Consider the following 14,903-nt stretch of genomic DNA (forward strand, 5'->3'; position numbering starts at 1 on the left):
TCAGTGGTAATATCCTACGGACCTTCCTGGGTTCCATTAAATTCTGCCCTTGATCCCACCAGCATTTGCTACAAAAACAAAAACTGAAGACTAAGACTATGAGAAAGCAAATCCTCCATGAACATCCTAGCAGCAGCAGCACTGACTCAATTTGGGAGCACAGCTAGTAACCCAACTAGAAAGGGACACTGACCATCCAACTTGATCACACATTGTCCTGCAACTGAATACAACGTAATACAGATAGTATACAGGAAACAGGTCAAAATTTCTCCAGCAATCCTGATCCACCTACCTCCATCAAATTTCAATCAAGAAGAAAGATTTGAGATCCATGTTATATCTAGGGAACCAGGGCAGGTAACCATGACACCAGTGGTTGACGACATGTGTACTGGAAAAAGCAGTAAACTGCCAACAATAATTATAGAGTATCCAAAAATCTTACCATCATTCATTTGTTTCCTCTTCCTTGATAGTCAACAAAGGCTAATAGACGATGAAACCAACAGAGATCGGAAGTAAGAGCAAGTCTCAAGTATTTTGCTTGACTGAGGAGTGGCATTCAGAGAAAAATGTATTTATTCTCACTATCTGTGAGTGGAATATCTAGTCAGGGAAGAGTTCCAAATAGCAAGTCCCAAACATTGCAGCAAACACTTGTATTCTACTTTGGAAAGAAGTGTAACAGGAAAGTCAAACAGAACTAAACTTGTTGGTGCATTCTCTAGTGTTCTGACAGCAATCTCGGCCCTTCTCTCCACTGAACCCCCCTCCCCCAGGTCTAACTGTACAAGACAATTGGGAGTAAGAAAATTCAGCCAGCCCATAAGCAAGTCCACACTTTATCATGGAATGGAATACTGCATTTCACTCCTACTCCTGTGCCAAGCCTGCATCCTTCTCTTTGATGGCTCTGGAGTCTAATTTGTTTTCAACAGAATCAAAATTTCCTTTTCTTGACAGCAGTTTGCTCTGTCGAAACTTCAGAATCAACCTCTCGCACCTTGGTTTACACTTTAACGTATTGTCATTGGTTAGAATCATGCTCTCTGGGTCCACACACTATCTACACCCACCTTCTACATTTTTTTTAAAAAGGGGGAAAAAACATTTAAATTGTGTCGGTCCTTCCTCCTAGTTTAGTTCCTACCAAATGGTCACCACCAAACCTTTCGCCAAAGATCCAAAGCCATCTTTGTTGCTTCACTCATAGCCTTTCCAATAGTATGTCCGCCACACTGGAGCTTACTATTCCAACTCTGGCCTCACCAACACTTTACAGTGCATCAGTATCACTTCCTTACATTATATTGATCTCCCTGTAGACCACATTGCTCTGTTTGTCCTGGCAATTACTGCTACATCATGGCATTTTCAATATTTGGTCAATAGTCAAAATCAACTCTAGCTCTGCCCTTTACTTTCAATATATTTTTGCACCAACAGGCGTTACCTTCTATTTATGAGCATCAACCAGGATGTTCCACTTATCTGCCCAATCTGCATAAATCTTTGGTTCTAAAGGCCCTGGTTTCCCTTGTAATTTGCTTCATCTGCTTCTATTAATTAAATCAAGGCTATAATATGAATAGAAGAGATCTCTCAGCCAATCCTTATTGAACTCCACCTGTTCACTCTGTCCAGTTGGAACTACTCTTTTTGATAATTACCTTTCACTTCTTAATTTTGTTCCAATTTGCAACTTCTCGCAAGTTTCCTCTTAACTTCAATTAAAATACTTTTGAGAGTTGAAAAGAAAAACTGTCCCAGTACAATAATGACAAAGGCAAAAGGTTGCCGAGGAGTACAATCTCCATCTGCGTAGAGTTATACTGTGAACTCATGTCCAATATCCACAATACACAATGATAAATAGAGGGTTACTAGGGCAGCACTGTTGCGCACCATATACTTGGTTTACTTTTAACTACCTTGGACTCCGCTAGTTCCCTCTTTTTCTCCAAAGAGGACAAGTGCCTTCCTCAGAACTTGGGACCTGTAGCTATTCAATATTCTCATCACAGGCACTTCTGCAAATAGTTACGTTTGAACAACACTGATACATGATTGGGCACAGCCAGCCAGTGAAGCAAAATACCTGCAACATTTCTTTTGCTTTGCAGTTGATATGGATTATTTTATTGGAAAGTAATAACTGCAAAATCTGGTGTTAGTACTAGCCTGTGTTGACTGAATGAGGTGACCAGACACACCCAATGGGTGGTAATGTGTTCATAATAATGGATGGCAGAGTGGTGCAAAACAATTCTGAACACACCCAACAAGGAAAATGTGTGACAAGTTGATGATCTGTCAGGCTTCAGATATTAATTTGGAAGTCCTCGAACGATTTTGGGGGAAGTACAGAAAAAAAGCCAAGTGTATGGCATAACTTGGACCTATGGAATCTTCAACCCCCGCATAAAGGAAAGAGGACCAAATAAAATTTAAAGAACGTAAACCTTGCGCATCCCCATTTCCAAGTGAAATGTGTTGTTGAAGTTGTGGAAATCGAAAAAAAATTAAAATGTAATAGCTGTGCAATTATTACCAAGTAGCCCCATTTTAACACTAGTGCAAATGTGTTTTAGCTTTTTTTTTGTTGCAAAGTAAGTCTGTGGTAGTTTTGTTTTTATGCTTTTTTTAATTGTTAATATTTCTAAATGATGAAACCAACTTGACATTAAGAAACTGGCACAAATTTTGTGCATTGCTCAGGGAGTTAAATCTTTAACTGAATGATGAGCAAGTGAACAATTCCACCACACAAGTTTTATTTAAATAACTGAGCAACTCACTTGGGAACTGAATGAAAATCTAAAAGAGCTGTTGGCTAAGGTCACTAGGCATTTCTTGTGAGAATCATTGCTTCCACTTGAAAGGGACCAAGGCGTTAAAAACTTTGATCAACTTTGGTGAAAATCCAGTAAGAATGTTTCTGAAACTGAGATGAAACCTTCACATTCGAGCACACAATGCTCAAGGTGTTATTTTTTTCTGGCTATCTTAAAATTCACATTTTCAAGGACTACAGTGCCTTTTAAGGACGCATTAACAGCGGGACAATTCAGAGCAAGAGATTACACGTGGTGAAATTATTAAGGGACATAAAAAAAGCCAGATCTTTTATAAATTTGAGTTCCTGGCGCAGAATGTCATTCACAGGGAGAGACTGTTGGAGCTGCAGGGATGGAGGGGAATGACCCCAGGGAATTCTCCTCTGGTTAAAATTAACGACCCGCAGAATCCACTGACTTCTGCATCCAAATTCCCGATCCTTGCTCTAATGTGGGAAGGTCCAGGGTAGGAGTACAGGAATTGCTAAATCTATCCACTAGTGTTCATCGATAATAGAAACCCCTTGCTTCAAAGTGGATTCTTTGAGTGGGCGGGGGGGGGGGGGCAGCGATGAGGGAGAAGAGGAATGAGAAGAGATATTGAAGAAAAAAAAGCCAGATTAGTAACCGAATTAATGGAAGCAAGTAAGGAGGTTAGGTAAGAACAGGCATTAATGCATGGACTAAATCCTGCATTTGTTGTAGCGTTACTGCACTAAACTTTTAATGGGTTTTCACACTGCCACATTCCAAGAACAAATGTGAAGCTTGCCTCACCCAGTAGGATAATGGTGAATGTTCCCCACAGTGTGCACCGAGACTGGCTCTCCACCTTTCAGTGGAGGTTTGAATTTAAGAAAATGGGGGAGGTGATCTCCCTAACTTTACAAAGGAGTAAATTAAATTCCTACAGCCTATTGAGTGCCTATACAGAGCAGGTCACACATTGTCCACTGAATGGGAATGCCTTAGTTTGTTAAACTACTTAGAGAGGAATTCAGGTTTCAAAAATCTGTGCAAAAAGTAAGATTATTTTCTCAATGTACCGGGAATAAAATTTCGCAATTAAAAAGTAAATGACTCCTACAGTCTCTGCCTTGTTAGCCTATTTAAGAGTTTTAATTTAAATTTCAAAACTGTGTTTGGAAACCAGTCAGCACAGCACTTGACAGAGCAAGTGCCCAATGACAATGGTTACTAAATGGTGTTATTTAAACATGTAGATTTCGATTTATCAGTGGTATCAGAAAATCATGGACATACAAGAACAATCTTATCCAATTTTAAATATAAGTAATGGAGGCGCAAAAGGTAAAGGTGTGTGATGTTCTTTATTAAACATTAATTTGTATAGAGGTTTAACAAATGAACAGCTAAACAAGTTACTTGCATTCAGTTGGACTCTGTTTTAAAGGAGCTTTATGCTGAAATTGAAACACTAGAGGGCTGGTTTCCAGCATGCACACCCTTGGCTGGAGGACTCACCTGATGGGAGTGGACCTCGAGAAATCGCAGGCGCACTCCCCACCATTTTCCGATCATTAAACGTAATCAACAGGATACCGCGGGGAGCAGGCCTACGATCTCCTGATATATGCACCCAGTGGGTAAGGCTCCAGTCTAGAGCACGCATTGAGAAAATACAGCCTTTACACTTCAATTCATCGATGCTGGACAATACGCCCAAAAATAACAGGCTTACAATAGGTGTTTTACACAATCTATTTATGGGCCTCATCTCTATCACCAGGGCCATTTTGTAATCTGATAGGCTAGTAGGTACTTAGTTTAGTACACTCTCCTTTGGAATAACAATTTGCGAAGTTACTTAAAAAAAGGACTCTGCTGTTGACAAATACTAAGGGCAAGTATTTCAGGGGATTATTTTAAGTTTAAAAATCCTCGGGTCAAAATTAAAGCATACAGCTCCTTTACCTGTGTGTATTACCCATCACCCCTAGAGCGTTTACAAGTTACTGCGCTGATTATTTGAGAGGTGCTGAAATGGTCACTTACTCTGTTTTAGCCCCATGAGACACAAGGACATTAAGGCAGTCCAGACTCCCCGAGCGTGCTGCTTTATGGACAGGGGTTTCACCCACATAATCCTGTAATGAAAGGAGATAGACATCACATCAGGTCATTAGGATGGAGTTTCTCAGCACCTTTTGGATTCGATGTTAAATCGAGCCACGGTTTATCTGTTCTGTCGACACTATAGAACTCATGGCTCTCGCCAGGTAATCCCAGTGTCCCGGCCAGCACTCCTCCCTCAACCAACCGAAGTCTGAACCTTCTGCTCATTTGCTGATTGTGGGATGCTGCTGTATATCCATATAAGTCTACAGAATAACAGTGGCTGCACTTCAAAAGTAATTTATTGGTTGCAAATCACTTTGGTATGTCCTGAGGGTGCGATATGGTGCGATACACAGACAACATTTTCAGCATGGTTGCACTATCTAGGTTTGAAAACAAACCATTTCCAGCATACTGAAATCTCACTTTTCATTAACACTTCACGGGAAAACTTGAAGAATAATCAAAACATAATCCCAAAAGACAACTTTGGTACCCGGGAGAGATCTTGGTCCCTGACCAGCTCTGTCGGAGCTTTTAGATACATGCAATCTTACATTTCTTCTCATGGTTTCAGTCAAGGCGAGTTAGCATACACCAGGTTTGATGGACTGATAAAATCTCATCTGGTACTCTTTCAAGTTTTATCCATTACCTTGTGCATTGGGAATGGAATGCTGGAATTCAGTTATGTTGATTGGTTTAGGAATTGGTCTGAACCTAACAGTGGTTTGTATCCTACTGGTTCATGTGCTCTTTGGACTTCAGCTTCTAAACAGATACTTGCAAATTAGCAGAATGCTATGATTGAGGAACTTATCAGGAAATGTCAAGGGTTAATGAACTTGGTCAGCCATAGATAGGTCAACTTAGAAAGCCTCTGCAAAGCTGTCTTGCATGGTTTTACAAAGCTCTGTCTGGCTCTGTGGCCTGTCCATTGCTTCCCACTGTGACCTGATCACAATGTAGGTGTCTTATCCAACCAGAAATCTCCAATGAAGATACTTCCCAGTCAGAACAGTGCACTACGCGGGGGATGCTCAGTAACAACCTTCGTCTGATAATCACACCTGTGAAGCGCCTTGGGATATTTCCCTACGTTAAAGGCGCTATATAAATGCAAGTTGTTGTTGTAGATTGCCTTAACTTGTGACACCCTTTGGTATTCAGATGGCAACATGCTCCACATACCAAGTAATTTCCCAACCAGCCCTTCCTGTTCCTTTCAGAACGAGAGCATATGCCAGTGTTTGTCATTAATTACTTTAGCAATCTATTCCCACCGTCTGCAAGTCATTTCTTTGCTGGTCTTGACCAACTAGTAATGAAGAAGTGCTGTTATGTATAGTCTATGTACCTGTAATGATTTCCTTTTTAGACAGGGAAGGGGAAGTCAGGGAGAGGAAATGACTCCGGTTGTAGAATGTACCTGTTGGATGGTCTAGGGTTATCCTAATGGTGTATGGAGGGGGCTTTCAATCAAATCCCGAGGGTCGTACAATCTAGCATTTCTGTTCAATGGATTTGCTATCACAAAGCAGCCTGATGGAGATGAGTGCACGATTCTGGCCTCCAGTCAAAGGAGGTGGTATATTTCTGTGCGGTTTTTAGATAAATTCAATGATATTCAAATGGACCACAAAGAACTTGCTGTCCATTAAATTAATGGACAGAAAATTGTGCGGCTAATAAATTGGGTGCGCTGATCTCTGCTCCCAAATTCCTGATTTGCACTTCCTCCGTGTAAAGCTCCCTACTAGGAGTGTCAATTCGGGAAAGCTGCCCTTGTGTGGCCAGTATGGATTTATCAGGAACATTATTTCTCCCTCCACACTTACTTTTTGAAGAACTCCAAGAAACAAACTAGAGCTCATCTCTCCACAACAGACTCCAAAATACTTTGCTCTCATCTCGGGATCTGATTCAGGAACTTCTCCTGGCAACCAGATTCAACTCTGGGCTACTCCGTGTCTGTCACTTGAACATGTGCGGTGTAGATGCGCCAACAATGAGCTGGCTGCTACATTGTCCATTCCAGCAAGGTGTTGAGGTGAAAAGATATAGCATGGTTCCAGGACCAGTGGCCAATCGCAAAGAGTGAATTAATGAAGGGATTCAAACCGAGCACAATCTTGCTTGTTGGTAAACTTGAGCATCGTGGTTTTGTCAGTCCAGCCAAGCACTGAAGTTTTTACAGTCCTGAAAGACTCCACACTCTTCAGCTCCAATGTAATACCATCTGCACTTTGCCCAACTTCAGAGGCCTTTGCTCTTGGAACGCGTTGCACACAGCCCTCCTCCATCCTGGCAGGCATGCTCAGTCACCTGGGAAACATTGCAGCCTGAAACGAGACACGTTGTGTTCCTGGGATTGTTAAACGGATGGTGTTGTAACAGTCTCAACTGCAGGCTGCAGCCTGAGCGGCGGTGTGCAAAATTACTTCCATTATTTCCAGTTTTAGTAACTGAACTATGTTTGAGAATTGCATTCAAATCCTCTACCAATTTGTCAGCTGCTCTGGGTCACTACATGAAATATCACTTCCCTATTCATTAACAAACCTGACTTTTTGCAAGAAGGTACATTAATCCGAAGAATGAACCAATTAGAGACCACTCCTTGTTCCAAAAGTTACATAGCATGTTCAGAACAGAAATAGGCCATTCGGCCCAACAGGTCCATGCCGGTGTTTATGCTCCACACGAGCCTCCTTATGAGCTTCCTCATCTCCCCCTGTCATCATAATCCCTTCTATTCCTTTCTCCCTCATGTATTTATCTAGCTTCCCCTTAAATGCATCTGTGCTATTCGCCTCAACTACTCCATGTGGTAGCAAGTTCCACATTCTAACCACTCCCTGAGTAAAGAAGTTTCTCTTGAACTCCTTATTGGATTTATTACGGGTAAGATCTTCTGTGGGAGTGTATCACCTCATCCCAACACATACCTCCCCTCTTCTCTATACAAGGCCCAGTGCAGTCTCCCAAGTTTCCTCCACCTTGCACTGCTACCAGTTGCGACTCTGCACTGCTGACTGACGAGTACTCAAGCAGTGCCAAATCAACCTTCACTGCACTGCTGACTGAGTACTCATGCAGTGCCAAATCAACCTTCACTGCACTGCTGACTGACGAGTACTCATGCAGTGCCAAATCAACCTTCACTGCACTGCTGACTGACGAGCACTCATGCAGTCCCAAATTAACCTTCACTAAGTCTGCCAACACGTTTTCTTAAGATCTCATTTAGCGAAAGTTTTCCATCAGTCATCAGTTTGGAGAGGAAGTCAGTCCCGTCTCCATTTCAAAGTCTGCGTAAGCTTCAAAAACATTTTTTCCTCTTTAGTCACCAGCAGTGCCTTTGTTTACTTTTCCTTCTTGGCATCCACTCTGATAGAATTTAGCTCTAACATAGAATTGGCATTCTATACAGAGAGAGAATTACCTGGGTGGAATGAAAATTAGTAGAGAGCTTGGCTCTGCTGTCTGTGAGACACTTTTGTTTTTAATTTAGGAATTAATGCAGGTCACTCAATCGCAAGATAATGACGGATGAGGAAGTTTATTCAGTCCATCTTAATTCATCCATCCAGAAAGATCGGGCATTCAAGGAAAAGGGATGTGGGAAAAGACAATGTCATACGTGTGTGTTAGGAATGTTCTTGTAAAGCTGGAGTTAAGGCACACTGCTGGGACACAGTAAGGACAGCCTAATTCTCTATCCTGATTGCAAAGTATTTCATACCGACAGAGTGTCCTGGAAACTGCCAAGATCCACAAAAAGGAACACTCCATTTTCCTATCCAACTCCGATAGTGAGGCATGTAATACATCAGCTGCAATCAGTTATAGTTCAAGGAAAATAAACCCCAAAATTTTAAATAGTGTAAAAGGGAGTGGGAACTTTGCCAATTGTGACTATCCGTATCAGTTTGGCTCAGTGGTGCCACTCTGGCCTCCGAGTCAGACGGCTGTGGGTTGAAGTCCTGCTCCACAATTGAGTCAATAGGGAGCGCTGCACCGTCGGAGGGTCAGCGCCGAGGGTGCGCTGCACCGTCGGAGGGTCAGCGCCGAGGGAGCGCTGCACCGTCGGAGGGTCAGCGCCGAGGGAGCGCTGCACCGTCGGAGGGTCAGCGCCGAGGGAGCGCTGCACCGTCGGAGGGTCAGCGCCGAGGGAGCGCTGCACCGTCGGAGGGTCAGCGCCGAGGGAGCGCTGCACCGTCGGAGGGTCAGCGCCGAGGGAGCGCTGCACCGTCGGAGGGTCAGCGCCGAGGGAGCGCTGCACCGTCGGAGGGTCAGCGCCGAGGGAGCGCTGCACCGTCGGAGGGTCAGCGCCGAGGGAGCGCTGCACTGTCTTGGGGATGAGACGTTAAATTCTTAGATGTTCAGGCGGACGTACAAGATCCTATGGCAGCTATTTGAAAAAACAGGAGAGTTGTCCCAATGTTGTGACCAACATTCATCCAACACCGTCAAAACAAATTAACTGGTCAGTCATCTCACTGCTGTTCGTGGGATCTTGCTGTGCAGAAATTGGTTGCCGTGTTTGCCTATAGCACAACAGTGACTACACTAACTGTGAAGCACTTTAGGATGTCCCGAGGGTGTGAGGTACTGTACAAATGCAAGTTCGTTCTTAATAAAACAGCAGTACCAAGTGACTGATAACTTAAGTCCTTGTTAATCTTGGCTGTGTAACCTTTTATATTTTGCAGAAGTCTCATTGGACGACAGGATGGAAATATTCCAAACAAAATACCAGAGCATATGGCTTAATGCAATCCTTCGCAGCAAGTATTTTAAACAGTTACTAAATAAAAGATTACCCCATGTGTTGTGAAATAGGTCGGGCACTAACTCCATGCAAATTTAACTGTACAGTAGGGAATCCATTGAAAAACTTCTGTCCTACTTACAGTAAATGGTTTAGGATAAAATCCATAAATTCATTTAAACTAAAAGGTCAAGCATTTTTAAACTGATAGTCATTTGTGCCCATTTTTAAATTAGACTGTTATTTTAACAAAATTCTTCTTGTAGTATACAATGCATAGACTGGGACAGACAAGTATGGACAGCAACACACACACACACACACACACACACACACACAGGTGCGCGATGCAGGACACACACACGCGCACACAATGCAGGACACACACACGCGCACACACCACAATTTCCTATGCAGGGAAAATCTGGGCCATGAAATTTATTTCAAAGAATACAACTCAAGTTCAGTCAGCTTACCAATTCTCAATTTCCTATCTCTTCCTACGCTCCATTTGTAAACTTCTTTTTTAAAATAAGTGCCTCGTTCAGAGACACTGTTGCATCACTTTTCTAATGCATGAAGTGCAGGTCTTTCCATGTCCTTTTCCCATTTGGTGCAGTTTTCTTTGACAGGAACTAAATACAGTGAACGCGCTCTCTAACAGCATCGCGACTGATTTCTGGGGGCCACGAGGAAGACGACAGCCGACACAAATCTAAACCAAAACTATTACATTACTGTCGGAACGGATAGTGGCTGCGACAGACTGGAGGTCTCTGAGCATGTTCTAAATTTAAATTGCGTTGAATGGAGACCCAAATGAATCTTCTCTACCCTTTGGGCTTACCTGTATATTATAATCTGCTCCCACTTGGATCAGCCACAGCAAGCCTCGAGGATGCCCTCCAAAAGCTGCAATGTGGGCTGGAGTCTGAGCAAAGCGTGTTGTTGAGATGTTAACTCCAACTCCTGCCTGCACCAACTGCATTACACACTCCAGCTACAAAACAGAAGAGAACAAAGTGAATTACCATTTTATCACATTCAAACTATTACCAATTCAATGCAATGACACCAATTCCAGACAATCTAACAATGACACTAACAATGAGATAAGCAGTCTTGTGCATTCTCAATCATTGGAGTATTGTTTCAAATACCAATATTCCATTTTCAATCTGGTCAAAGCAACACCACACTACAGGCTTTGAGAGTACACACCTTGCCAGAAGTGAACGCTGCCTTAAATTGAGTAAGTCCCAGAAAGGTGGAGACAAATGTCAGGACTCCCATTTTACTTTATTAAAAATGGTCCTGATTTTTTATTTTTACTTGACCACGTGAGCATATGACAAAGAGGAAAATTACAGCTTAAAAGCTTTAGACAAAGACATCAACCTTTGGGCAACTCCAGGAGCCAGATTCCTCGGTCTGAGATAAGGAAAATCACTTTCTAAGTTACATCCAATGAACAGCAAGTCTGAACATGGACACATGGTTAATGGCGACTTTAATAACCAAATCACAGAGACAACGGGAAGATTTATCCAACTCTGATCACAATGCTGGAGAATAACAACCAATGGTTATTCTGAGAACAAGCTATTAGACCTTAAACAAAATATTCCGTTTTCATTTGGTTGAGTATAAAACAAATCAAGGCCGCGACTAACAAGAAATTTCACTGTTGAAGTTTCAAGAACAGACTACTTCATTACTGTAGCTGCCAAATTTGTCAAACAAAGAAAGAGAATAAAAACCTAAGGCTGCAGGTGCAGGCCATACGGCCCCTCGAGCCTGCTCCGCCATTCAATAAGATCATGGCTGATCTTCGACCTCAACTGCACTTCCCCCCACCCCTCGATCCCCATATTGCTTGATTCCCTTAGAGTCCAAAAATCTATCGATCTCAGTCTTGAGTATATTCAATGACTGACCACCCACAGCCCTCCGGGGTAGAGAATTCCAAATATTCACGTCCCTCTGAGCGAAGAAATTCTTCCTAATCTCAATCCTAAACGTCCGACCGCTTATCCTGAGTCTATGTCCCCTATTTCTAGACTCTCCAGCCAGGGGAAACAACATCTCAGCAACTACCCTATCAAGTCCTCTTAGAATCTTACATGTTTCAATGAGATCACTTCTCATTCTTCTAAACTCCAGAGAGTATCGGCCCATTCTACTCAATCTTTTCTCATAGGACAACCCTCTCATCCCAGGAACCAATCTAGCGAACCTACACTGCACTGCCTCTAAGGCAAGTATATCCTTCCTCAGATAAGGAAACCAAAATTGTACACAGTACTCCAGGTGTGGTCTCACCAAAGCCCTGTACAATTGCAGCAAGACTTCCTTACTCTTGTACTCCAACCACCTTGCAATAAAGGCCAACATACCATTTGCCTTCCTAATTGCTTGATGTACCACCATGTAAACTTTCTGTGTTTCGTGAACAAGGACACCCAAATCCCTCTGAATGCCAACATTTAATAACTTCTCACCATTTAAAAAATATTCTGTTTTTCTATTTTTCCTACCAAAGTGAATAACCTCACATTTCCCCACATTATACTCCATCTGCCACCTTCTTGCCCACTCACTTATCCTGTCAATATCTCTTTGTGTCCTCCTCACAGCTTACTTTCCCACCTAGCTTTGTATCGTCAGCAAACTTGGATACATTACACTCGGTCCCTTCATCTAAGTCATTAATGTAGAATGTAAATAGCTGAGGCCCAAGCACTGATCCTTGCAGCACCCCACTAGTTACAGCCTGTCAACCTGAGATTGACCGTTTATCCCTACTCTCTTCTGTCGGTGAACCAATCCTCAATCCATGCTAATATATTACCCCAACTCCATGAGCCCTTATCTTGAGTAACAACCTTTTATGTGGCACCTTATCGAATGCTTTTTGAAAATCCAAACACGCTACATCCACTGGTTCCCCTTTATCGACCCTGCTACTTACACCCTCAAAATACTCTAATAGATTTGTCAAACATGATTTCCCGTTCATAAAACCATGTTGACTCCGACTAATCATATTATGATTTTCTAAGTGCCCTGTTACTACATCTTTAATAATAGATTCTAGCATTTTCCCGACGACTGATGTCAGGCTAACTGGCCTGTTGTTCCTTGTTTTCTCTCTCCCTTCTTTCTTGAATAGTGGGGTTACATTTGCTATCTTCCAATCCACAGGGACCATTCTAGAATCTAGGGAATTCTAGAAGATCAAAGCCAGTACACCCAGTATCTCTGCAGCCACCTCTTTTAGAACCCTAGGATGTAGGCCATCAGGTCCTGGGGATTTGTCGGCTTTTAGTCCCATTAATTTCTCCAGTACTTTTCCGTTACATAAGATCATAAGAAATAGGAGCAGGAGTAGGCCATCTGGCCCCTCGAGCCTGCTCCGCCATTGAACAAGATCATGGCTGATCTTCTACCTCGAAGCCATTTTCCTGCACTATCCCCATATCGCTTGATGCCTTTAACATCTAGAAATCTATCGATCTCTGTTTTAAGCCTCCACAGCCCTCTGGGGTAGAGAATTCCAAAGATTCACCACCCTCTGAGTGAAGAAATTTCTCCTCATCTCAGTCCTAAATGGCCTACCCCTTATTCTGAGACTGCAACCCCTGGTTCTAGACTTCCCAGCCAGGGGAAACATCCTCCTTGCATCTACTCTGTTAAGCCCTGTAAGAATTTTGTATGTTTCAATGAGACTTTTTTCTTTTTTTTAAGAATGAGACACTAATCTTAATTACTTTAAGTTCCTCCCTCTTATTAGCCCCTTGGTTCCCCACTATTTCCGGTATGGTTTTTGTGTCTTCTATTGTGAAGACAGATATAAAATATTTGTTTAACATCTCTGCCATTTCCTTATTCCCCATTATAATTTCTCCTGTCTCAGCCTCTAAGGGACCAATGTTTACTTTTGCTAATCTCTTCCTTTTTATATACTTGTAGAAGCTCTTACAATCTGTTTTTATATTTCTTGCTAGTTTACACTCATATTCAATTTTCTCCCTCTATCAACTTCTTGCTGATTTCCAAAACCCTCCCAATCCTCAGGCTTACTCCTCTTTTTGGCAACATTATAAGCCTCTTTTAACCAAATACTATCTTTAACTTCTCCAGTTAGCCACGGTTGGATCACTTTTCCTGTGGATTTTTATTCCTCAAGGGTATGGATGTTAATTGAGAATTATGAATTATTTCTTTAAATGTTCGCCATTGCTTATCTACCGTCATATCTTTTAATCTAATTTCCCAATCTACCTTGGCCAACTCGCCCCACATATCTACATAATTGGCCTTGCTTAAATTTAAGACCCTAGTTTCAGACTTAACTACTCTCAAACTCAATATGAAATTCTATCATATGATCACTCTTGCCCAGAGGATCCTTTACTATAAGATTACTAATTAATCCTGTCTCATTACACAATTCTACATCTAAAATAGCTGTTCCCTGGTTGGTTCCTCAACATATTGTTCTAGGAAACTGTCCCGCATGCATTCCATGAACTCATCCTCCAAACTACTTTTGCCAATTTGGTTCGTCCAGTCTATATGAAAATAGATTATTGCATTGCCCTTGTTACATGCTCCTCTAATTTCCTGATTTATACTCTGTCCAACACTATAACTACTGTTAGGGGGCCTGTAAACTACTCCCACCAGTGTTTTCAGTTCCTTGTTATTTCTTAGCTCCACCCATACTGATTCTGTATCCTGGTTTTCTGAGCTAACATCCTTTCTCACTACTGCCTTTATCAGGCCTCTCCTCCCCCCCATCAACTTCACCGATCTTTTCTCAGAGTCAAGAAAGAGAGAATCTAAATCTTTGTGGATGGGCAGTAGTTTGATGAAGAGACAGACAATTGTGGAGATGACCTGGAGCTCCAGAACGTCACAACGTATTGAAGAAAACAGAAGAGCCGGGGGGGGAGATGAGGAGAATTTATTTACACAGCGAGTTGTTATGATCTGGAATGTGCTGCCTGAAAGGGCGGTGGAAGCAGATTCAATAATAACTTTCAAAAGGGAATTGGATAAATACTTGGAAAGGAAAAATTTATTGGCCTATGGGGAAAGGGGCAGGGGAGTGGGACTAATTGGACAGCTCTTTCAAAGAGCCGACACAGGCACGATGGGCTGAATGGCCTCCTTCTGTGATGTATCATTCCATGACAATGAAATGT

At 42.3% G+C, this 14,903-nt stretch overlaps 1 protein-coding gene across 8 annotated transcripts in view; it reads right to left on the reverse strand.

The window, feature by feature from the left end:
* Nucleotides 1-14,903, reverse strand: part of ankrd10a (ankyrin repeat domain 10a) — a 68,331-nt gene that overhangs the window by 35,752 nt on the left and 17,676 nt on the right. For all 8 annotated transcript variants that reach the window (XM_067986646.1, XM_067986651.1, XM_067986648.1 and 5 more), the window contains 2 exons: nt 10,541-10,693; nt 4,857-4,948 (listed from right to left, as the gene is read on the reverse strand). In XM_067986646.1, coding sequence (XP_067842747.1) covers nt 4,857-4,948; nt 10,541-10,693 — 245 coding nt within the window. The remainder of the gene's footprint in view (nt 1-4,856; nt 4,949-10,540; nt 10,694-14,903) is intronic.

This window comes from Heptranchias perlo, chromosome 6 (assembly GCF_035084215.1).
Source record: "Heptranchias perlo isolate sHepPer1 chromosome 6, sHepPer1.hap1, whole genome shotgun sequence".
Classification (NCBI taxonomy): domain Eukaryota; kingdom Metazoa; phylum Chordata; class Chondrichthyes; order Hexanchiformes; family Hexanchidae; genus Heptranchias; species Heptranchias perlo.